The 24,566-nt window shown below is 44.1% G+C and overlaps 1 protein-coding gene across 2 annotated transcripts in view; it reads right to left on the bottom strand.

The window, feature by feature from the left end:
* PPM1H (protein phosphatase, Mg2+/Mn2+ dependent 1H) overlaps positions 1-24,566 on the bottom strand; it is a 293,293-nt gene that overhangs the window by 46,227 nt on the left and 222,500 nt on the right. For both annotated transcript variants that reach the window (XM_004053493.5, XM_055358103.2), the window contains exon 7: positions 3,735-3,798. In XM_004053493.5, the coding sequence (XP_004053541.2) occupies positions 3,735-3,798 (64 nt within the window). The remainder of the gene's footprint in view (positions 1-3,734; positions 3,799-24,566) is intronic.

Raw genomic sequence — 24,566 nt, 5'->3', positions numbered from 1 at the left:
TCTTTCTGTTACATATCCACTGTACAAGTATTTGCTCAACACCAGCTATGTCCTTAGTCCTGTGATATGTACTAGTAAAAGATGTAAAAAATCAGAAATAGCTCTTGCCCTCCCAGAGTTCACCTATTATGTTTTATGGTTGGAGAAAAGAAACTTAGCAACTCTATAACCTATCCTGCTAACATCTCCACAAATTCCCTCTGGGTGGAAAGGAACAAAATGTCACCAGTGCTGTGACATAGCTACACAGAGGCCTCAGGGCTGAGACCTCATCCTGAACTGTTTTTGAATGGTGTAAGGAAGTAACACTATTACACCAATGCCTACACAGTCAGCTTAAATATCTCCTGTTATGCTGAAGATCTGATTTACCCAAACATTTACTGGGTGCCTACTATATACTTACATCATGTGGTGGGGACACAAATGTCTAAGGCCTCGTCCCTACTACAAAGAAACTTGGGGCCACGTGTGGTGGCTCATGCCTGTAATCCCAGCACTTTGGGAGGCTGAGGCAGGTGGATCACTTGAGGTCAGGAGTTTGAGACCAGCCTGGCTGACATGGTGAAACCCCATCTCTACGAAAAATACAAAATGTAGCTAGGCATGGTGGTGGGCACCTGTAATCCCAGCTGCTTAGAGGCTGAGGCATGAGAATCACTTGAACCTGGAAGGTGGAGGTTGCAGTGAATTGAGATCATGCCACTGCAGTCTAGCCTGGGTGACACAGTGAGACTCAGTCTCAAACAAATAAACAAACAAATAAAAAAACCAAAAAGAAACTTGGTAAGGGAGATAAGAGGGATATGTCTAATTAATAACACATAAAATATGGTTAAGTACTGAAAAACACATAGACAATGGGTTGTGCAAGTTTAGAGGAGGTAAAAATTCTACTGAGAAGGCTCCACGGAGGAGGTGGCACTTAGTACAGAAAGGTGGATTGCATCAAGACAGGCGACACAGAGGGATGGAGTGAAAGTCATCCTGGGTAGAAGAAAGCAGTGTCCTAACCCTTAATCATAAAAAATATATGCGGTGTAGTGAAATGGTTCAAAGACCTGAGCTTGAATCCTCACTCTATTACCTGGGTGATAAGAGTAATTATGTCCTATGAGTGGGGATGAAGTAAATAAATGCTAAGAAACACTGCAATTTAATATATTGTCTTCATCTTCATCCTAGACTGTCAACAGGGCTGTGAATTTTGAAGCTAGCCTTGGTTCAGAAGGTAGGCAGAGTTCACATTAAGCAGAAATGAAACCATGACACCTTTTTGAGGGCAAGGGTCAGAGGGGATAAAGACACGAGACACAGCCAGACACAGTAGCTCACATGTGTAATCCCAGCACTTTGGGAGGCCAAGGCAGGAGGATCACTTGAGCCCAGGAGTTTGAGACCAGCCAGGGCAACGTGGTGAAACCTCCTGACTACTAAAAATACAAAAATTAGCCAGTGTGGTACCACGCGCCTGTAGTCCCAGCTACTCAGGAGGCTGAAGTGGGAGGATCACCTGATCCTGGGATGTCGAGCCTGAAGTGAGCCGAGATTGTGCCACCGTACTCCAGCCTGATGCCATGTCTCAAAAAAAAAAAAAAAAAAGTGATGCAAAGCAAAGCCTGGGGCCCTCTCTGCCCTGCTGGGAGGCTGGACTGGCTCCCTTCTAGCCAAGAAGTGCTCAACTCTAAATGTGAAAAATTCTGAGTCCCTTGTGGCTCTCCTGCTGTCCTCCCTGAAATGGCAGCTTCTCTGTGTGCTCTTTCCAGCCAAAGAAATCTGATGTTTCTGCTAGTGACTGACCTTGTTTACGAAGTATCCAGGTGTTACCCACACCAGTCTTTAAAAGCATCTGAAGAAAGAAAATGAGAAGTAATGGCCACAGAACTACTCTGAAATTTCTGCGTAGGTGTACGCGGAGAAGAAAGAGAAAATCCCAGTCCAGGATCTAGAAGGAGCTCCAAGAACTCATGGAGTCCTCAGACAGGGGTGGTATCTACCAACAAAAGCAAAATGGAGACATGGTGGCTTTTAAATAGGCCAACAGGTACACGGACAGAACTTGCCACCTGCCCATCACAAGACCATCCAGCTTAAATTACCTGAAATGCTTGAGGAACATGATGTTTTGGTGAATTGAACTTTATACTAAAATTAGAAAACTCTTGCTCCTTCAAATCTTACTGCTATAAACTTCCAAGAATACATCATTCCATTTTCCTATTGTACTAAGGAAAGTATACTGAACATAACTGAACAGCTTATTTAATACTTATGCATTTATGTCAGGTACCAGACTAGACAGGAACTAGAGATACAGGGGTAACAGAATGTGTTCCTGAGTTTACTGGAACTCACTGGATATTAAAGGGTAATACAGAGAATCTCAGCCCCACAAAGAAATGGAGCTGCAGGCATAGGTCATTGGGCTGAATGATACTCATTAATGGTGCCCATTGTACCAAAAGGCACAAATATTTATATCAGAACAGTGCCTATTAGCCCTGACACGATTCTTCACCAGAGACTGTGATCTGAAAGGTGTTCATTTTCATGAATGGGGTATGTTCGTTTAAAAAATGATTCCTACATGGATCAGATATTTGTGTTTGGTATTCCTCCTTCTGTTGAGATGTCTTTTTGCATTGAAATCACTGCTGGTCTACACTGAGCCCAAAACCTAATCATGTTTGTTCTCTTGCTTTTGCTCTTTCTGACACACACACACACACAAACACACACACACTCTCTCTCTCTCTCTCTCTCACACACACACACACACTCTGCCCATGGAAGGCATCCTTTGGTTTTCTTCTGAGTCATTTCTTCTTGGTAAAAACTATCGTATCGAATGCTGGAAAAAATATCAGTTGAAGACTCTTCTCAATGTGACCACATTTTTCACTTGGAATGCTTCACACCGAGTTGAAATGTATTAGCGTTCCGAGGAAGAATGCAATGATTCAGAAGGTGTTTGTTCTTACTAGGAAACAGATTCCAAGCTTCTTGCTCTCCACGCCAGGATTTCAACCTCCTCCAGGCCTCTGCTCAGAGACCACTTTAGGATCCACAGCTTTTCTTTGGTTCGACAACGTGTTGGATTCTGACTGGAACCCTGGGAGCTGATGATGGTCTTTGTTACCTTAGTCTGGGCTCTGGTTGCTGTGACCCTATAGTCTAATTACAGTGACGCTTTGGACTCTCTTCCATGGGGCAAGTGGAAAACAGACTTGCAAAGTCTGGACTTCCATGGTGGACTCTGAGACCGCGCGAAGCAGACAGAAAGCCAAGGCACCACATCCGCGGCTGCCCCTCGCTTGGCTGCGTGATCTGCCTGAGCTGTTTTAACCTCACAGTCCCAGCTGCCTCGTCTGCCAGATGGATATAACACAGCCAGCTTGACCTGCCTCCTTGCTTGTTGTCAGATATAAATGAGATGATGTGTGTGAAAGTGGTTCATGTTTAAACACTGTAAAAAGTTATTCAAATGGATTGGGAAGGGGGACTTTATTTTCACAAAATTGGCTTGAGTCCCTTGTGCTCACCGCCCACCTCCCACCCCCACTACTCCTTGGACCCTGAAGACAGGAGGCCTGAAGGATGATGGATGCTTTCAAGCTGTCAAGGCTATAAAATCACAAGCTGCTGAGTGGAACACACGGACTGCCACGGGCTATGTGGAGCGAAGGCGGGACAGAGCCCTGTCCTCTCTACCCAGGGGAAGCACACGTGCCTACCTTCTTGCCTTCTCCATATATAAGGGGGAACTTCAAGTCCTCATCCTCAATGGTTTTGTATGCCCTGTAGGGGATAAACAACATTTTAAAAAAGGTTTGCACTCAATTAGTGACCTGCTGCCCTGACACCGACTGCTAGGGATTTCATTTTCCCTGAGACTCCATCCACTCACCACACTGACTACCTCTTTCTTTATAGGGAGTTGTTCTCCCTACAGAATTGTGTGTGTGTGTCTTTTACCAAACCAGAAAATACTGTCTTTATATGCTTGAAGAGGGAGGAAATAAGTTGGCATATGCATAATTAGCAAAAAGGGGAGATGGGTTTCTGGCCTTAGGGTCTGTGTAATAATGAAGTGACCCAGCAACAGTATTCTCATCACGAATCCAAAACTGTGAGAAACAGCAGAGCTCAGAGATGAATGGAGTGTGAAACTGCTTCGAGAGCCAGTTCTCACCTTCAGGGGTTGTTTATACCAAAACAGCCTTGTATTGGGATGGCTAGGGAAGAAATCTTTCGAGCCTGTTTGTCCTCTATATAATATGCAAGGTTGGTAAAACATTCTTTGTTTCATAATAGCTTTTAAATAGCCACTCAATACACAGAAAGAACCTTCAGTTCTATGCCTCAATGGTTTATTCCAGATAGGGTCCTCCAGTGCCACGGCCTGCACAGCGGAGGCCGGTAAGATGAAAGGGACAGAGCTGATGAAGACCATGTCTTGCAATTTTGCTTATAACCAAGTTAAAAAACAAACAAGCGAACAAACAATTGTTAGCCCAGTTACAGCTGTTTATCACCTTGAGCATGTAGCTTCACCTTTTTCAGTCTCAGTTTCCTCATCTGTACAATGAGGCTAATACACAGGATACAAAGAGCTCAGTACAGAGCCTGCACTTAGTAAGAGCCCACTTAGTGGCAGTTATTACTAATACTTAGTAGATAATTAACACTTACTTGGCATACCGGTTCCCCTTTCTGCAAAATGGGGATAACACTGCTCATAACTTCAAAGTTATTTAAAAGACTAAGTAAAAGACAGGGTAGGTTCTGCTGAATTAGGTGCTATAAGTAGATGCTTTTCTACAATAACGTCTCCTGAGTGCATTAAAAATCCTAATTTATTAAATGGCCTGCCATTCCTGGATATATCCAGGCTGCTTGGGAGTGAGTCTGAAATCAAATTTATGGAAGCTCTTGAGGTACAAAAGAATGTAACTAAATTTAAAAAGTATGCAACCCCAAAGTTAAAGCAGGTCCATCCTCAGAAAGTTACTTGGTAAGGTGTCCTTTCCATGGGGTGGAGAATCAGTGAGGTTTTGGCACCAGATGTGCCTGAGCTGGAGTTCGGCAATGCCTTTGGTATAGCCCTGCACAAGTAGATGTGCTCTCAGGCCCTCAGGATCCTCATTAATCAATTAGGGCAAAATCTGGGGCTCATTCGTGAGATTATTGCAAAGATTAAAATAGGGAAATGAATGTGGAGAGCTTAGGAGGTACTTAGCACTGTGCCTGGCAAAACAAATGCTGCTGCTGTTGAGTGAGCCGAGAGGTATTCTAGGAATTGAATTTTCAAAAAAGGAAATATACTGTTTCCTTCCCCGAAATCTACCAAATTAACACAAAGTGGAAATAACCACTTTGATGTTTTTACATACTCACATGAGCTATTTTAAACACTGTGGTATATGAGTTTGGGGGGGAACAAATAAAGCTATTATTAGAAGAATTTGGATTTTTTAAAGCTTTCCAGGTGATTCCAATGTGCAGCCAAGGTTGAGATCCACTACTGTACACCAAGCATCAATTAACTAACATTCAAAATGATTCAGCCATTAGCCCCTTATCAGCTTGACCCTTAAGACAACAGACCACACGGCTCAAGGGAGAGGAGGAAAATGGCCTGAGAAAGGCCCTGAGATGAGCGTGAACAGGGATTGAGGACCCCATGTGGAGAGTGAGGAGACAGGCCCGCACAGAGAGGATGCAGCAGTGGAGACCAGATGTAGAAACGGGCTGGGCCTTGAGATCCAGGCACAGGAGGAGCCTGGATCTGGTGTAGAAGAGTTGGGTCTATGACTAGACATTCACAGGAATTAAATAGAGGTAGAAGGCTAGAATTAAATAGAGGCAGAAGGCTGCAGCTCTAGAACCAATGACTGGGTATTACCTAGAGCTTAATAGAGACAGGCGAAGAGCACTCTTAACAGGCTTAGAGAAGTAGTAAGAAAACTGCTCTATCACAAGCCAGGTCATTGAATTCTCACATGGCAGAGTGTTGCAGGAGCACGAAGTCCATGTCCCACAACTCTGAAAGACACACACTTAGAGTTGTTACCCACAGGACCAAACCAAATGCAAATGTTAATATTATATGTTAGCTTCTGCTTATCTTCAGGAACAACAAAACATTAGAAACAATGGTGGAAAAGGAAGGTTTATTCTGCCCCGCCAGTGTTGGTTTTCAATCAACTATGAGCACTCCCACTCCCCAAGCAACTAACGACAAGGGGGAATAGCACCAATGAGGAGGAAAAGTACAACACCTTCTCCCCCTCCATCTTTCTGAATCCTAAGCACAGATCATCATATAAAGTTAAGTGGACTTCCATCCATAGTTACAAAGCCTTGAGTAATAAAGTATAAAATATAGTACTCAAGAGTTAAAACTGGCAACTTGATTAGAGTCTGTATAAATTAATAATAGCTAATAGTAATCACAGCAGCTATGATTTACTGAGCATCTTCTACATGCCAGACACCAGGCTCTGTGCTGACTTATAGTATCTAAAATCTCTCAATGGCCTTATAATGTCCTGTCTTACAGAGGAGAGAACTGAGCCCAGAGAGGTTAAGTTACTCCTCCCAGACCAAAAAGGTGGAGTGGCCTTAAAACCGGACTTGGACTTTTCCAGAAAACGTGACACAGAAATGTGATATCAGGACTCAGCTTTGGGAATTTCTCATTCTAGTCCGAGTCTGAAACGAGACCATTATTGTCCACTCTCTTCGGGTGACCAGCTGATATCTGATGAAGAAAAGAAGACTTTTGGCAAAAGAGGAAGGGGAATTTTCTGTGTGAGTGGCAAAAGAACAAAAGGGGTCATGTTTGTACAAAACTAGTGGCTACTACGGTACTGGGTCTACAGAGAAGAAGAGAGGAAAGTCAGCAGAAGTGATGGTCTGTGTTCTTTTTTTTTTTTTTTTTTTTTGAGACGGAGTCTCGCTCTGTTGACCAGGCTAGAGTGCAATGGTGCGATCTCGGCTCACTGCAACTTCTGCCTCCCAGGTCCAAGCGATTCTCCTGCCTTAGCCTCCCAAGTAGCTGGGATTACAGGCGAGTGCCACCGTGCCCAGCTAATTTTTGTAGAGATACGGTTTCACCATGTTGACCAGGCTGGTCCTGAACTCCTGGCCTCAGGTGATCTGCCCACCTCAGCCTCCCAAAATGCTGGGATTGATCCATGTTCTTAGACCTGCAGCTGCTTTTCTGGCCATCTCGCCAGAAATGAGTGACCACAGAGTCAACCAAGCCCCCTCCAACAGAGAACAGACTTTCCTCAAACTGCTCTCAGTTTAAGGAGGCCATCCAAGTTCTGGCCCACTTGGAAGGCCTGTCTGTTTTATATTATAGTCCATGTCAAGGCTATAGGCTTGAATTTATGCTTCCAGCTTGTCCTTGGCTTCCTTCTTTCTCATTTGGGGGAAGATAGGAGAGTGAAGCTTGAGAGCTCCAAGACATGAAGGTACTTTGGATTTGAGATGAATAGAGAGTGTCTAGTCATAGAAGAAATTCTTCTACACCACATCCTAAGATTTTTGAAATCCTAATTAAATTTTTAAGAACTAGTGCCCCAAACAAATCACTCGCTAGTTTTACAATAATATGACTGACCAGAGATTATATTATTTGTTACGAGATAGCAAAACTGAAAGGCTTAGGAAAGATTTTCTAGACAAACCCTTATTAATATTTTGGGCCAATTCCTTAATGAGTATTTATGAGGCCAACTGAATCATTTTTTTTAGATGAGAAAAAAAATCCAAGGCTTAAAAGGGTTGCTAAATTCTTGGCTTTCCCGAACTGAGAGGCATTATTCTCAGAAGTTTCCATTAAATACTTTTTTAAAGTAATAGTTTCCTTTGTAATGTTGATTGTGCAAAGCTGTAAAAAAAAAGCCACTGTTGGTTTGGACCTCCTGGAAGGAGCAGTTCAGCAATAAGACTGAAATGCCACCAAGTCAGCTGTACCCCAAGTGTAGGAATCCCTTCTACAATACACCTAACCTTGGTTCCTGGCCTCTCCTGAATGGACTGCCACAGAAAGTCACTGTCCTAGGAGTTTAACGGTACTTAATGTCAGCCCATTCCACTGGAGAGCAGCTCTGGGAAATTCTTTCTTAAACTGACCCAAACCCATTGGCCCATCTGGAAAAACATGAAATAAATCCAGACTATTTTCTGCTTGAGAGCTCTTCAATTGTTTAAAGAGAACTATCTCAAAGTTTCCTTTTCCTTAGTTCTTTCAACTGTTCTTCACAGGACCTGGAGGATCCTAACCACTCTAGTCCCCATGCATCCAACAAACATTAACTGAGCACTGAATACTGTCATAGTGGCCCTCTAGGGTCTTTCTGGTTGGCCAGTGTCCTCAAAAAATGGTACCCAGAACTGAAAACACTTAAGATGTGGTCCAAATAAGAAAAAAAATTATTACTTCTTTTGATTTGGGCCTTGCATTTTAAAAAAATTAACAAAGCTATTTCCATTATGTGTATTTTTTTTTAGGGTTACATATGGAGACTCTGAATGAAAACAAATGAAAAACCCTAGTCCACAAGAAAAAAGACCTGAGAATGTTTTTTTTGGCTCATGGTCTCCTCTAGTTTATAATGACACACACAATAGATATTTTACCCTGAAGGGAGGACTCCATTGCCCTTATTAATTTTATCTTGTTAGTTTTAGTCCATTGTTCCAACTCACTGACAACTTCCTGAATTCAGATCCTTCCATCCAAAATATCAGCTGTCTATGCTATATCATGTTAAATTTGATAAGCAGCCCTGCCATCTTCATCCAGATCACTGAAAAAATTGCTAAGTGGAATCATTAGAGACCTTCCTACTGGCCAAGCTAACCACACAAGGGGGGTGGCAACATTTCAGGCATGTGAAGGAAAGTTTGTGCAATTCAAAACCATCAAATTCAGCAGTATTCTTTTTCATGAAAATGAAGAACCTATCAATTTCCTTTTTATTTTTTATTTTTATTTATTTATTTTTTTGAGATGGAGTTTCACTCTTGTTGCCCAAGCTTAGGTGCAATGGTGCGATCTTGGCTCACTGCAACCTCTACCTCCTGGGTTCAAGTGATTCTCCTGCCTCAGCATCCCGAGTAGCTGGGATTACAGGCGTGCGCCACTACCCCCAGCTAATTTTTTGTATTTTTAGTAGAAACGGGATTTCACCATGTTAGCCAGGCTGGTATTGAACTCCTGACCTCAGGTCATACGCCTGCCTTGGCCTCCCAGAGTGCTGGGATTACAGGCATAAGCCACCACACCGGGCAATTTCCTTTTCAATATAAAAAACAGATGGTATAAAGCTCGGCAGAATCTTGTCTGGTGGAGAAGCACAGAAGACAGACTCAACAGTAGAGGGTGGACAATGAGATATTAATGTTTAAAGAGGAGGTGTTTAGCATTTAAAAAGGCTGTCAACACTGATCCAGATAGACACTGTCCTCATGGATTTCAACTTTCCTGGAATAGCTCTTGGGCTATCTATGAAGCAACTTAACTGAACCATTATCCACTCAGTATTTCTCCATCTTGTCCAAAAGGCTAAGAGAAGAAACAATCCGATTTCTTACAAACTCAGAATATATCTATGTATACAGTATTCACCCAATCTAGGAACCTTACCCAACAAGAACAGATTACTAATTGAGCCTGCCTTATTGAACCTAAGCTGGCTCTCCTGATCATACCACCTCCAGTGGACGACATTCCTTCAAATCCCTCTTGCTCCTAAGGCACATGAGTGATGCTTATAGTTCCTTCATCAACCCCATCCTTCTAGGCTGAGGCTCTCTCACTGCCCTTCTGTCAGCCCCTCCATCTGCTTCATATCTCCCTCCCTTACCCACCAGCTTTTCAGGACATTCTCCCACCTGCCCCGATGACTTCAGCCTAGGTTCAGATTGCTTTTCCACTCTTTCCCAGGATGTCATTCTCAGCATTTTCTTAGAATTTGGTGGTGCTTTTGGATTCCTCGCTTTAAAACTCCTAGCTCACTTCCTGCTGACCTTCTTCTCTGTTCCCCATCATCACCCTGGTCATGTGGCCTGCAGCAAGAACACCCCCAACCTCTGAGATTCCAATTCTGAATCATTTTTCCTCTCTCACTCCCTTGTTGAGGCTCTCAGGCCAGTTTCTCTCCTTGGTCCTGCTATTCTTCCTACCTTATGGCTAAACATGTTCCCGATCCTGTCTCCACCTGTGGCAAAGATTTTTGATACTTTTCTTTGCTAGAACTTGTCACCTTCTCAATTTTCCAGTAACACAACAAGGATTGAGTATTTTGTCTATTAACATTATGCCAAATACTGTCATCTCTACCTTTCAAACAAATCCAGAATCCTCAGATTTCAACACCTTCCCTGCTGTCAGAGCCCTAGCACCATAGTTTCTTGCCTACATTATTGGGACGGATCCATCAGGCCTCTGTGCAATGATCTAGGCAAGAGGCGATGGTGCTAGGATGATGTCACCAGGCGGATGGCAGTGAGAGTGTTGAAAACTGTTCTGATTTTCCCTTACTCCTGTTCTCAGAGCAACTGGAGTAATTATTTTAGAATGTCAGGTCATGTCATTACCCTACTGAAACCCATCAAAGGTTTTCTGTTGCGATCTAAATAAAAGCCAAGTAACCAGATGGTTTTCTTTAACATTGTTCCTGTCCCCCAAATTTCCTAGTCCCCTTTCCTGCTTTATTTTTTTTCCATAGCATCCACCACCACCTAACAGTTAAAGAATTTTACTTCCTTACTATGGTTATTTTTTCTACTGCTTCTTCATGCCCTTTAAGTTCTATGGGGACAGATTTTTGTTTTGCTACCTATGGCATCTCCTATACCTACAAAAGTGCTCAACATATAATGGGTACCCAATAAATATTTGGTTAAGCAAGCAAATTAATACTACCTTCCCTATGCAGAGGCTTTATTCGTATTTTCTTGTTCCATAATATATTTGCAAAACAAAAGCAAAGAGTCTCCTTGTTCGGCTGCTTTCTATGTCTGACTATGCTGTTCCGGCTGATGCTCACTCACAAGCACCCCTTTCCCACCTTCACCCTAGTGGGCTAGGTGCTGTCCTTACAGGCTCAGACATTCTCTATGAACATCTGAATTTGAGATCCCCATGCAGCCACACCGAAGCCCTTTTACCCTAATGAGCAGCAGTTATAGGACTTCTCCACCATAAACATACTTTGTCTTTGTGGCAATTTTATACATCCCTTCAGTAAAGCTTTGCTCACACTGTCCTCATGGCTGGGAGGCCTGCTAGCAAGTCTCCCACATCTCTCTTTTAATCCACAAGCATCACTCTCCAGCTTAAAGTTCTCCACTGAATTCCCGTCATCTTAAAATACAATCCAATGATGAGGCCCTCCATGATCTGGCCTTTGCACTCTGACATCTTCGATCACTCTGCTACGCCTCGTAACAATGGCTTTCTTGTTTTTTTTTTTTTTTTTTTTTTTGACACACCAAGGGCCTGGTCATTCCTTCTGTCTGGGCCATTCTTCCCTTTGATCCTGCCATGCTGGCTCCTGGACATCACTTGGAAAGGCCTCCCCTGACCACTCATCTACAAGTCTGGCGTTCTCTGCTCCTGCTCATCCTCCTTCAGTGCTTCAAGCACAATCTGAAATGCTCTTATTAATTTGTTTACTTTCTGTCCCCACATCCTGCACATTAGCTCCACAAAGGCACAGACTTTCTTCCTATGTACCTGTCTATCTTTGTATCTACAATTGTGCAGGCACATGGTAGACATAAAGTAGACACTAGCTAAATGGATGAATGAATGAACGAAGGCTGGTATGTCTCCCTTAGCATGTCAGTTTCCCTCTAAAGATATCCTCCATTCACTCTGCCTTAATAGCTAGCTTTTCTATGGCTAACATTCATGGCTGGGTTCCCATTGGTGATACCTCTGACATATGTTTACCTACTTATATTAAAATTTCAAGTTCCCCTTTATTATTAGTATATATACAAATAGTTATAAAATCATAAAAAATAACATTTATGATTCTCTTGTCTATTCCTTTCTCAGTTCCTTAGTACCACGTCAGAATGGCAGTTTTTTTGTCACAGCTATTCACCAGTGTATATGGTGTTACCAAGACAATTTTCTAACTTGGTTTAAAGGCAAGTTCCTCCTTTAAAGTTCTTCCTAGTCTTTGCTGGATTCCTCCATTTCCAGGAAGAGCCCCTACTCTGATTGCTTAACCCATGGGCCAGGAACCTAGAGTTCACACTTTGGCATCATCAACATAAATCACTTCCCACGATCTCCCTTCTCTTCTAAGTCATGACCTTGAGCTACAGAGAGAGAGAGAGAGAGAGAGAAATACCACTTGTTTCCCTAAGTCTTAATTCCCTTAGCAAGACTTCAAAGTCATTTAAGAGGAACGTGATCCCCTCTGGGGGGTATAACAGGACCCTCTCCCTTCGGGGACAGCATAATCTCAACAATTCACTTGTGCAGCTCCAATGACACACACCAGTGAGTCACATTCTTCCACTAACCTCTAGACACTGCCTTGGCTGCCTCTTCTCCCCTGGGGCTCTTCCTTCCTGGAGTCTCTCTTCCCTCCTGGCAGAGCCCACTGTGGTATTAAAGCACACCAGGCTTGGGGTCAGAGGTTCTGAAGTCACATCTCAATCATCATGTGAACTGGCTGTATGAACCTGGGAAAATCCCTCAGACCTCACTGACTCTGCCTCTTCAACTGGACACTTCATAGGATGGTTGCAAGGATTAAGGGCAAACATGTCTGGGAACATCCTTTGTGAAGGATAAGGTGCTATTTAGCCATCAGTTGTGGCTATTAAGGTCTTTGGAGCCTCATTCTTTCTTCCATGCAGATGTGGAGCTAACAGGCAACCGTAAGCAGGAAGACACAGCACATCCCCATAGGAAAAACCACTTCCTGCTGAGGAATCAAGCCACCTAATTCATACTTTTTCTACTGTAAGCATGAAGGAGCATACCCATGCAACTTTATCCAGAACAGTCCATTGTTCTCCTCTAAAATGAGGACTCAGATACTCAGAAGGATGCCTCAGAGATAATAATCTAAAGAAGGTATGGCTGGGTTAGATTGAAATAGTCATAAAAGGAGGCTTTTTTTTTTTTTTCCTTAGCTGGGAGCTCAGTGCCCCTCCAGGAGGGAGGAGAAAGCCACAGGCAGCCTTGTTTTCTTCTCATTAGAAACCAAGTCCTGGCCCGGCAGAGGCACATTCCACAGGGGCTGGTTGGGTTTGGGAGGAGGCTGGAGCACAGAAACAACTTCGGTCCCCCTTCTTGCCTTCCTATAACAAAATCTCAGCAGTAGCTTAAATCTCAGGAGGCCTGGGATGAAACACCACCCAGGTCTGGCTGGACAGGAACAGACATAAGCTTGGAGCCCAAATGCTACTTGTGGCTTTTAAGAGCTTGGCATGACCCCAGTTAAGCAATTCCGGAATCCACAGAGGCTTTCCCTTGACTCCCCTCTCCCCACACCCACTCTCCTGAGACCTTCCTGCAAAAAGCAATGCAGGATTGGCAACCACCTCGTGCTTCCTTTTTTTCTGCCAGCCATCTGTATTTCCAAAGGAATCAGGCCCTAAGTCTAACCACAGTGCTCAGTAAATGGAGGCTGCTTTCTGATCCTTCAAGCGGCCTTACAGCAGGCAGCCAGCTCTTCCCCCTTCACTACATGAAAGAGAGAGAAAGCGTGTGTGTGTGCGTGTGTGTGTGTGTGTGTGTGTGTGTGTGTGTGTGTGTGTGTGTCCTTTAAGGCAACACAAGAAGAGTTTGATGTTTGGTTAGATCTTACTATTATATTTTAAATGCCATCTTTTAGAGTCTTTTTTTCCCGGTTTCTAAGATTCACTTTGCCTTTGGATGGAAACTGTCTGCTGGAAAGACAGAGCTGCACTGTGAAGGAGAGTGAATCTGAGGCATGCTTAACAACAGCAGGCTCAAGTCAGAGTTGTGGAGCAAGGATCAGTCCCCAGGGTGAGTCTGAAGAGGCTGCGAAACACCCTCTATCCAGCTGGGAGTTTTGGGGCTTAGAATGTTTGGAGATGGACCCAACATCTCGCCCTAGGCTCATCATTGTATAGCAGGCTTTAAGTATGTATAAATCCAGTTTTGGGGGTCATATTTTGGCTCATTGGGTTCCTGAATTTATGTGTTGGAAGATATTTTCAGAAGGTATCTGAATGATATGATCCCTGGGAAAGTTATCCTGTGGGATGGAGGCTCTCCGAACAAATGCTACCTTGTTTTCTTTCTTTGGTCCTTGGAGTGTTCTTTAAATTAGTTGAAGCCTATAGGCCTTAAGCTGTGAACAACTTGATAGACTTCTGCTAATATAGTGCAAGTTAGATTCAGGCACAAATAGTACCTTTGAATTGTGAGTGTGATTAATATTTGGTGATAAACAGAAGAGGGCTGGTAGCAGCCTAGCTTGTGCATACCTGGCTACCACCTGCTCATCTCCTTAGCCACATGAAAGGCTGCTGGCTTTTTTTCTCCATGAAAACTCTCCATAATGGGGCCCAAGCTCTGGTCCCCGACAATGCAACTGCCCTGGAGGAAATCACCTGATTGGTAGGGTTAACCAACAGTCCCTAGGAAAATGCCTACTTCCCCACTTCTCCCCATCAGCACGCCTGAGCCAGACCCTGCCTGGAGTTCTGAGAGTAGTAAACATTTCTCTCTTTTGGCCTAAAGATTTTTCTTCTCACCAAGCCTATGGAAAATAGCAAGAGGCAACAGAGATTGCTCTCATTTTGCTGGTCAATGTTCTTTGGGAGACTCTACTGGGTTACAGCAGAGGTTTCACCGGTGGTAAGAAATATATCAATCCTGTTAACCCAACATAGCACAAACACACTGCAAAAAACTATATTTACCCTAACTATGTGATATACACCGATATTTTCTTTCTATCCTGTGCTATTCAATTTGTTTAAAATGCTGCTCTCCATATACTAAACTGATTTCACAATCCTGTGAATGGGTCCCTACCCACAGCTCAAAGTTTGGTAGAAGAACAGAACCTGCTCTAAGTAGCTTCCAAATTAGGAGCTCAGGCTTTGACCAGATAAAAACAATGGGTTCTATTGGATTCATTTGCAAGTATTTACTGAGCACCTAGTAGGTGCCGGGCACTGGCACAGGTGCTGGGTATATGGAGTAGAATAAAGTAAACAAAGTGAAAGTCACCTTTTGATTCGTAGGCCGAGTTTAGCAGCAGAAAAGGATGCACTTGGAAAAAAAATTATTCAATCAGTATTTTTTAAAAAAGTAATCATGTGTAAGTATAAAACAGAACTAATAATATTTCAGGATAAAACATTATGAATGACTCTTAAGGAAATTCCAGATTTGGAAATTATTTCTGATTCAGTATCCACTTGGTGTGCATTCACACTTGGCCGTAACAGCTTCATATTCTAATCAATAACATTTAGCTCTCTCCACCGATATGAATCAGAGACCCTTACTTCATGAGCACACAAATGTGGAGTGATTTCAGCGTTCTCACGGACCATTTATTCTGAAATAAACATGAATGTCATTGACATTCCCTTTAAACTGTATGAGATCAAGTCAATATATACAAATCAGGATATGAACAAAATTGACCCCATAGCTACAAACGGTGGGGTGAAAATAGCAAACAGATTATTAATTACAAAGAGGGTTTCTGCTGCACAGGCAGTTCCTCTGTGTCGGCCCTTGCGGCTTTCCCTCACGAAGCCTCTCCCACTCTGCTCAGATGGATATTCATATCATGGAGCAGAGTCCTGCAGTGTCCCCTGGGAGAAGCCACATGCAAGGACTTTAACCTATGCTACATCATTTCAAGGCTTTCCACCCAAGTACCTTTGAACTGATAACATTACACAGTGCAGAGCTCAAGTATCAGTGCTTTGAGTCTTCTGTTTTATCTTTAAAAACCATGAGAGTTTTGCACAAGCCTACACATGAAGTCCTTCTACCTCACTCCCAAAATTTTCAGGAGAAATAGAGGCTTATCTTGTAGCTTCCCATACTCTTCTGAAATCTTCTACTAACCCCCACATTATTCAGGCCCCCAAGGGAAGAAGCGCAGGCCTGAGTAACAGCTGTCGATATTTACCAATGGGAGGAATACCACACCCTTAGCTCCTGCATCCAGGTGGCCCTGTTGTTTCAGAGGATGGAGAGCAAAGGCAGCCATTGTTAAATTTTCTGCTGTCACCTCACACCCAGCAGTTAACGGATTTTCACATACCCCAATGTTTATTATACAATCTTTTTGTTCCAGGCACTAAGGATTTATATTTTTAAAAACTTACATAATCCTCACTGTAACACTGTAAGCTAGATAGAAACATTATCCTCATTACACAAATAAGAAAATGGAGGCATAAGAGAGGTCATATATCTGGGGGGAAATAGGGGTCAAGCTCACTTCAGGTCTGTCCCAACTGTGTTACACTCTTAACCACGCTTCTCTGTGCCTCTGTGAAGAGCTAGGAATCTGCATAAATACCACAAAATGGCATGATATGCAAAAGAATGTTTAATTACTAATTCTCTTCCTAAAATTAAATTGTAAAAAAAAAAAAAATTTTAAGCTCATCCTCACATTCTAGGTTTTTATAATGGTCAGTTGCATAGAAGTTAAAACATACCAGTACTCCTAGGGTTGAAAACTAGGGTTGTCTTTTAACAATACTGCAGATGTACAAGATCACTATAGAATTAGATTTAACCTGAGCTTTGGCGTTCAAAGTGCTCAGGTGCAATAAACTCAGACTCCAAATTTTCATACCTAGGTGCCCAGTTTTCCATAGGGTGATCCAATGTGACCCAGAGGATCGGGCCTTGGGGATGGGGTGTGCAGCATTTACTGAAGATGAGCAGGAATCAGAAACCATTAAGTTAAATGCCCTGGGCAGCATGGTCTCCTGATCTATCCCATGTATTTATACTATGCGTGAAGCCTGGACTATCCAGGTTATGGGCACAAAAAGGAAAAAGAGGAGGCCTAATTTGACCCTGACCCACTGCTGCACCTGAAGGCTTTACCATCCCTTATCAGCCACTGCCAGTCCAGTCTACTGTCACCTTATGAACAGTCACTGGCTCACTGCAGGTGGACAAAGACATTCCCAAGCAATAGCAAGGGGATAACCAGGGGCAAAGACCACCAGCAGCCCAGGAGTCACAATACTTTGACAGCCCAGGCTGCCCAGCGCTCTTTAACCGACCACTTCTGCAAACTGTTGTTCATATCCATTGTAACAAACTCTAGGGCTGCCCAAAGTCAATGTTTAAGGATATACAGCAATCGCCTGGGGTGCTTATTAAAAAATGCAGAATCCATAGAGATTCTAATTCAGCAGATAAAATAGACCCTGAAATGTTTTCAGTAATTGCCCCAGATGACAAAGCTTCACTGTAGGTAAACCTTTGTCTATTAGTTTTGTATGAAACTGTAATCATCCATATATGGCCCTGTCCTGACACTAGACTGTAAACACCATGAGGGTTGGCACTGTTTTTTTCTGCTTTGTATCTTCAATGCCCAACCTAATACCTGGTTCACTGAATGAATAGTAGTTGAAACTGATTGTCCCACAGAGATGAAGCTCTGTGCCTTGTCCTTTAGGTACAGAGAGTGATACACAGCATCTGATCTACCCTGGAAGACTGACAAGGCTGATCCCATCTCAGCAGAATCTGAACCTGGAATATGGCAGAATACTATTGCTTTTGCCAGAGCAACCAGGTGAAGAACAAAAAGTGAATGTGTTCCATCCCCTCATGAGGCTTCTGAAGCTTTCCTTATGATCTGATCACGACAAAGGAGAGAGGCAACTGACAACACACTAGCTCTGAAACACCGCTGGCATCTTTGTTATCAGCCTTCCTGGCTCTTACAGAGAGATCTGCTTTCAGCTCTCCAGGAAGGAACAGACACAAAACTTTAGCCTCTCTCTTAATAAGTCCTTGATTTACTTGTCTGAAGGTAAGAGGACAGTGGTGGTAGGATGAGATTTTTCAGGGTTTGGAGTGGTGGCTCTCCAGCTCTTGTGTGTGGATTACTAGGGTAAGCCCAGAAGCAAGGAGTTTTAAACCATCACCACAGCTGATTTAGATGAAGATGCCCCCAGGCCACCGCAGGTGACCATCTTCATAGGATTATCAGCTTGAAACCAGCTGTGCCAATTTCCTGCTGGGAAACCTGGAGAGCTGGGAAAAGCAGAAAATTTATCAAGCTCTGGTAAGAGTGAACTAATTATAACTGAAAGAGTGTTGGTTGGACACAGGAAAATGTTTCCTTGGTGGGTTTGTGAGTACGTGGAAAATTTCAGGAGTGGTAGTTACCTACTTCTCTGGAATTTCCTTAGAAATGGGATCCTAAAAATAGGCTGAGAATTGGCCCATAGGTCCTTTTCTTTTTTCTTAAATCATCTTCTAAGTTACTGATAAACATTGTATTTTTATTTATTTATTATTTATTTTGGATTCAGGAGGTACATGTGCAGCTTTGTTACACTGGTATATTGTGTGATGCTAAGGTTTGAGGCACAAATGGTCCCATCACCCAAGTGTCAGCATAGTACCCAATAGGTAGTTTTTCAGCTCACACCCCCTCCCTCTTCTCCTAGTAGTCCCCTATATGTCCTGGATATACATACTGTCAGCTCTATATTTCTGCCTTGTGTGTAATTTTCATACGTCATATTCCACCCTTAAGGTGTGGAGCTCCTAAGGGTGGGAAAATAAAATTCTGTTCATTATTGGCATCCTTAGCCTGGCATTCAAAGTTCCCCATGAGCTGACTCCAATGTAATTACCTAGTTTTGTGGTTTGCTTCACTGCCCACCACTGCTCTACACCCTCTCGCTCCCTCTGACATGTCACTTATGTGAGCCTCCCAGGACTGTTATCTAGCTGATACACACCAATATAACTGCACACGAAGCACTAAAACATTGAAACACTCCATGCTAGTCAGCAAACAATGGCTGTCTCAATCTCCATGAATGCCCCCATCTGCTGCTCTGGACTCTCCCCTAGAATCCCCAAGACGTAACAGTAAATAAAGGGTTAATGCCTGGCACAGCAGGGAGGCTTCTAGGACCCTGCTGCAGCCCAGCTGGGGCCTACTTGTCCATTTTGATTGTCCAAATATTTTGAATATTATCTTTGGCTTCCAAATTCCCAAAACACACATCACATTTTCACCCCTCTGGGCTTCTGCTGGCACAGTGCCCTTTGCTCCGAATGTCCTTCTCTCCAACCTTCTTGAAACCCCTCTCGTAATCCAGATCTTTGGTTCAAACAATCTTCTCCAGGAAGTCCTCCCCAATCCCAATGTCCCCTCTCAAAACAACTACTCCCTCCACCACAGCCACAGGCATTTTCTTCAAACCTTTTGTATAACTCTTATCTTTTGTCTTGCTTTAGTTATTTATACATATGTCCCAACAGATCTACTTCCCCCACTGTGGAAATCTGAAGAATAGGTTTAAAGGTGAAATGATATTGTTCAATAAATTTCCACAAAGGCCCGGCGTGGTGGCTCATGACTGTAATCCTAGCACTTTGGGAGGCGGAGGCGGGCGGATCACCTGAGGTCGGGAGTTCACAACCAGCCTGACCAACATGGAGAAACCCCATCTCTACTAAAAATACAAAATTAGCTGGGCGTGGTGGCACATGCCTGTAATCCCAGCTACTCGGGAGGCCAAGGCAGGAGAATCACTTGAACCCGGGAAGCGGAGGTTGCAGTGAGCCGAGATCACGTCATTCATTGCACTCCAGCCTGGGCAACAAGAGTGAAACTCCGTCTCCAAAAAAAAAAAAAAAAAAAAAGCCAGTCTTGGGCCACGTGGCAATCTCTTTAAAGCTAACATAGTCCTATATGATGAAATCCTTCCTACGCAAGGACATGCTTTAACCACAGATGGGCTTGACCCTCCCAGCTTCTTGGGTATGGTTTGGAAGACTACAGGAGTACATTAAAAGGTCCAGCATCAGCTGAGTGCAATGTGGCTCACACCTGTAATCCCAGCACTTTGGGAGGCTGAGGTGGGCAGATTACTTGAGCTCAGGAGTTCCAGACCAGCCAGGCCAACATGGTGAAACCTTGTGTCTACTAAAAATACAAAAATTAGCCCAGCATGTTGGTGCACGCCTTTAATCCCAGCTACTCAGGAGGCTGAGGCATCAAAATCGCTTGAACCTGGGAGGCGGAGGTTGCAGTGGGCCGAGATCACACCACTGCACTCCAGCCTGGGCAACAGAGTGGAGTGAGACTGTCTCTTTAAAAAAAAAAAAAAAAAGTCCCCAAACCAAAAAACATCCTATCAAATAGTGCCTGGGACAGAGGGGCTGGCAACGGGCTTCCTGGCTGTAGTGATGGTGCCTCTTCTGACAGACAAGAGCTCTACCTTTTCTGTGTCAAACCCATCTTCATCTGCCATGCTGCAGGACAGACCTGCTAGGCAGAGGCAGCCAGCAGACCTGATCTGACTTTAGTTTCTTCTCGAAACTGCCTTCCTTTGTCTTTTTGTTTTCTAGCTTCTCATTACCTTGCAGAGGCAGCATTTCAGCAATAGATTGTAGACCTCCTGAGGCCAGCAGCAGCTCTTGCTGACCCTTTCACTCTCCATAATAGCTAATGATTATAGTATTAGAAACTCATCACGCGCTATTATATGCCAGGCTTTGTTCAATGCACTTAACCTTACTAACTCATAATATCCCAACTATTATCAAGTACTGTTTTGTTTGTTTGAGATAGGATCTTGTTCTTTTGCCCAGGCTGGAGTGCAGTGGTATCATCACAGCTCATTGCAGCCTTGACTTCCTGGGCTCAAGTGATCTGCCCACCTCAGGCCCCCAGGCAGCTGGGACCATAGGCACGTGCCAACACACCCAGAAAATTTTTGTATTTTTTGTAGAAAGAGGGTCTCCCCATGTTGCCCAGGCTGTTCTTGAACTCATGGCCTCAAAGGATCCACCCGCTTCAGCCTCCCAAAGTGTTGGGATTACAGGCGTGAGCCACTACACCTGGCCTCAAGTACCATTATTAGCTTCATTTTACAAATGGGGAAACCAAGGCTGACAGTGGCAAAATGATCTGTGGTGGGGATTGGCCCAGTGAGGCAGTCTGGCTCCAGTATCCTCGCTCTTAACTGCTACTCAACATCTACTGTGTAGTAGGTGTACAATACAAGCCTGTCAAATATATGGTAAGTGTCTACAGGGCCTTCTTGGTTAAAAGGACACTACTTTAAGATAGATTTTTATAAGCACTTGACATCCCCAAACTTCCCCAGATGACTTGCAGCTATGTTCTTATCACATACATACTGTACAACCCCAAACACCAGTCACAGGGGAAGCGCCGTGTGACTCTGCTTAAGCGTATGTGGATAATAGATATAAATGCTGTGAGTGTTTGAAGGGTCTGAGGGGGGAAGAAAGGCTTGGAAATAGTTCAGCCACTTTAGGACAATAAACTTTTACTCATTGAAGCAGAGAGACGTGTGTGAGTGCATTCATGCGTGCATGCGTGTGCAGGGTGAGTGATGATCAATGGGGAGCGAGCTGGTGGGGCATCTCTTTTCTTTCTCCTCCCTGTGGTCTGACAAAGCCTGTCTGTCTTGGCTTGCAACCATTCGTAAAGACCCCATAGCTTCCACTGGCCTTCTGCGCAGGAGGGCAGGGAGCAGGGAGTCATTCATCACTGTCAGGAGATGTGCTGCACACAGCAGGGCCCGCTTTCTTCCCTGCTGCTCCTGCAGCTAGAGCTGCAAATCTTGAAAAGATGCAGAACATGCACATAGCAAATAACCATTCATCATCTCAGCTCTGGAAGCCCCGGGAGAGGCCCCTCCCCATGTGGGGCTGACCCATTCTGAGTTGGACTCCAGCCCCGTTGGAATTTGGAACACAGGGACTTTTCAGGTGCCTAATCCCTGGCCCAGCCATTCTCCATCCTGGATAATCTATTGAGGTGTGGGGTTAAAATTCTCTGAAATGATCCCCCCGCCCCTTTCTCTACAAGGTCAGGTTTTCAGAGTGCTTTCAGCAATCAGACTGCTGCCAAGGTGGCCCGTAATCATTAAATTATGAAAATACAAGTTGCTGAGAGGAAATGAATACCAGGTTTCACTAGGGAAAGGCCTGCTTTCTTGTGAAGTAATTATAAAATTAAAATGTGATATTTCTCTGGTGAGTGTAAAAAGCCTCCCCATGAGGTAGGTCTGTGGCATGACGGCAACATCAGGATTTACACTGGGGTGGGACTGAGAGATCCTTCTGTGTCCCCAAAATGCCAGAGACATCTGCAGGTAAATTTCCGAAGATTGGGTTAAGAGTGATTAAAAGCAGAAAGAGGGAAAAGTACTGAGTTTGAATTTTTGAATTAGTCTGTAAAACTCAAGAGTCAAGCTGTTCAAAAATGCAGGCTTTCTAAGGTAGGCTAAAAACGCTGAGCTAATTAGACCCACAGGCATGGCCAACATATAAATTTGGGCCCCAAAGAGGGACACTGTCCCTTTAAAAACCGCCTTGGGATCCGTGGAAAAGCTAATGAGGAGTGTCAGTTGGGGCTGCTTTATTAGGTGGTCCTCAAGAGGATAAAGCCTGGGGTTTCTGTAACAGGGCTTCTGTGCTTGATTCAATAAATCAATTTATATTAAATGCGGGTGCAGCTCTGGAGTTGGCTTCATAAAGCATTCTGTGGCGTTTCTCAATCTGCTCGTCCACTTCCTTGTCAGCCTGCTTGAACGCACTGTCAGAGGGCATTGAAGAGAGCAATAAAGAATAAGATAGAAGCTGTATCTATATTTGTAAAACCCAACCTGGCAGCTCCAGACCATGTGTGGAACTATCTCCAGTGAGTTTCTCTCTCCAGAAAGCGTTTGGATGGTTGGTGAGAAGCCTGATGCTGTGGGGCTGTGCTTCTCCTCCCCAAGCCAAGCTCCAGGCTATAGATGGAGAATAAAGGTCACCCCAAACACAGTGGAAAGGGTTGGAAGCCAAGCTGCTTTTAAATCATATTCTCAGGGCCTGAATTACTCCCCAAGAAATCAAAGGAAAAGCAAGAGGGACAAGAGTGCCAACAGCTGGTCCTCATCCAGGAGATAGGGGAGAGAGCTGAAAGAAGGCTGCTGGGCTGCTTGAGGAGGGGAGGTGCGCTACTGGCTAGGGCTGATGAAATGGGTCTCCCTTTAGTCTGGCCAGCTGGATGCAGCTTCTTGGTGGCCCAAAAGTGACTACTGGCTATGAAGTGAGTTGTTCCTAAGCACAATGACTGATGCCCCTGAGGATCAGGAAAGGGGTGTGAAGCCCACCCCTCTGCTGACTCAGAGTCCGGCAGCAGAGGCACCAGAGGCCGGTGTGGCTACACCATTCCCTGTCCACAGTTATCAGTACCCATCCCACCTTTTAAAAAACTCTTTGTGGCCAGGTTTGGTGGCTCATCCCTGTAATCCCAGCGCTTTGGGAGGCTGAGGCAGGAGGACTGCTTGAGCCCAGGAGTTTGAGACCAGTCTAGGCAACATGGCAAAACCCTGTCTCTATAAAATACACAAAAATTAGCAGGGTGTGGTGTCACACACCTGTAGTACCAGCTACTCAAGAGGCTGAGGTGGGAGATCACTTGAGCCCGGGAGGTCGAGGCTGCAGTGAGCCATGGTCATGCGACCGCCTTCCAGCCTGAGTGACAGAGTGAGACCCTGTCTTTAAAAAAAACAAAAAAACCAAACCAAAACAAAAAACTCTTTGCTGTTGGGATGCTGAGTTACAGAGAGCTCCTTGCACCACACCATTCCCAACTACACCCACGCTCTTCTACTATGTAGACCACAGCACCATCCCGTAGAACTTTCTGTGATGATGGAGATGTTCTATATCTGCATGGTCCAATTCAGCAGCCACTAGCCACATGTGGCTACTGAGCAACTGAGATGTGGCTAGGGCAACTCGGGAAATAAATTTTTAATTTTATGTAATTTTAACTAATTTAAATGGCCACATGTGGCTAGTGGCTACTGTGCTCGAGAGCACAGAAAATGGAAATTTCTCTTTGCCTCAATAAAAGTAGAAAGTGCTGAAAGGAGAAAATGGGCTAACTCCACTCTGCTCCCAGTGGAAAATCCCCTATTTGCTCATAGTTTTAAGGGAAACAGAGGAGGGAAAATTATCGTGATGTATCATCAAGTTAGAATTATAAAAAGTTAGCGGCTCTAAGGGACAAAATAAAACACTGCCATCTCTGGAATCTTTCTAATGGGATCTGTCTTTTCCAGCAGCTCTAAAAGCAGAGCAAAGCCCACCCCCCGCCGCCACCACACTTAGAGGTTCGCAGCAATGGTCAGAGGAAGTATTTACGAGAGACCTAGGCCAGGATCTGCCCAAGGCCCCAGAAGCTTGGCAGAGCAAAGTACGCAAGGCGCCTATCGCCAAAACAGGACTCTCTTTACCAAGTCAAGCATGCGATCTCAAGTTACCAGTCCAGCCTGCCCCT

Source organism: Gorilla gorilla, chromosome 10 (genome assembly GCF_029281585.2).
Source record: "Gorilla gorilla gorilla isolate KB3781 chromosome 10, NHGRI_mGorGor1-v2.1_pri, whole genome shotgun sequence".
Lineage (NCBI taxonomy): Eukaryota > Metazoa > Chordata > Mammalia > Primates > Hominidae > Gorilla > Gorilla gorilla.
The sequence above is the reverse complement of the archived record's forward strand: the minus strand, read 5'-3'. Positions and strand labels throughout refer to the sequence as shown.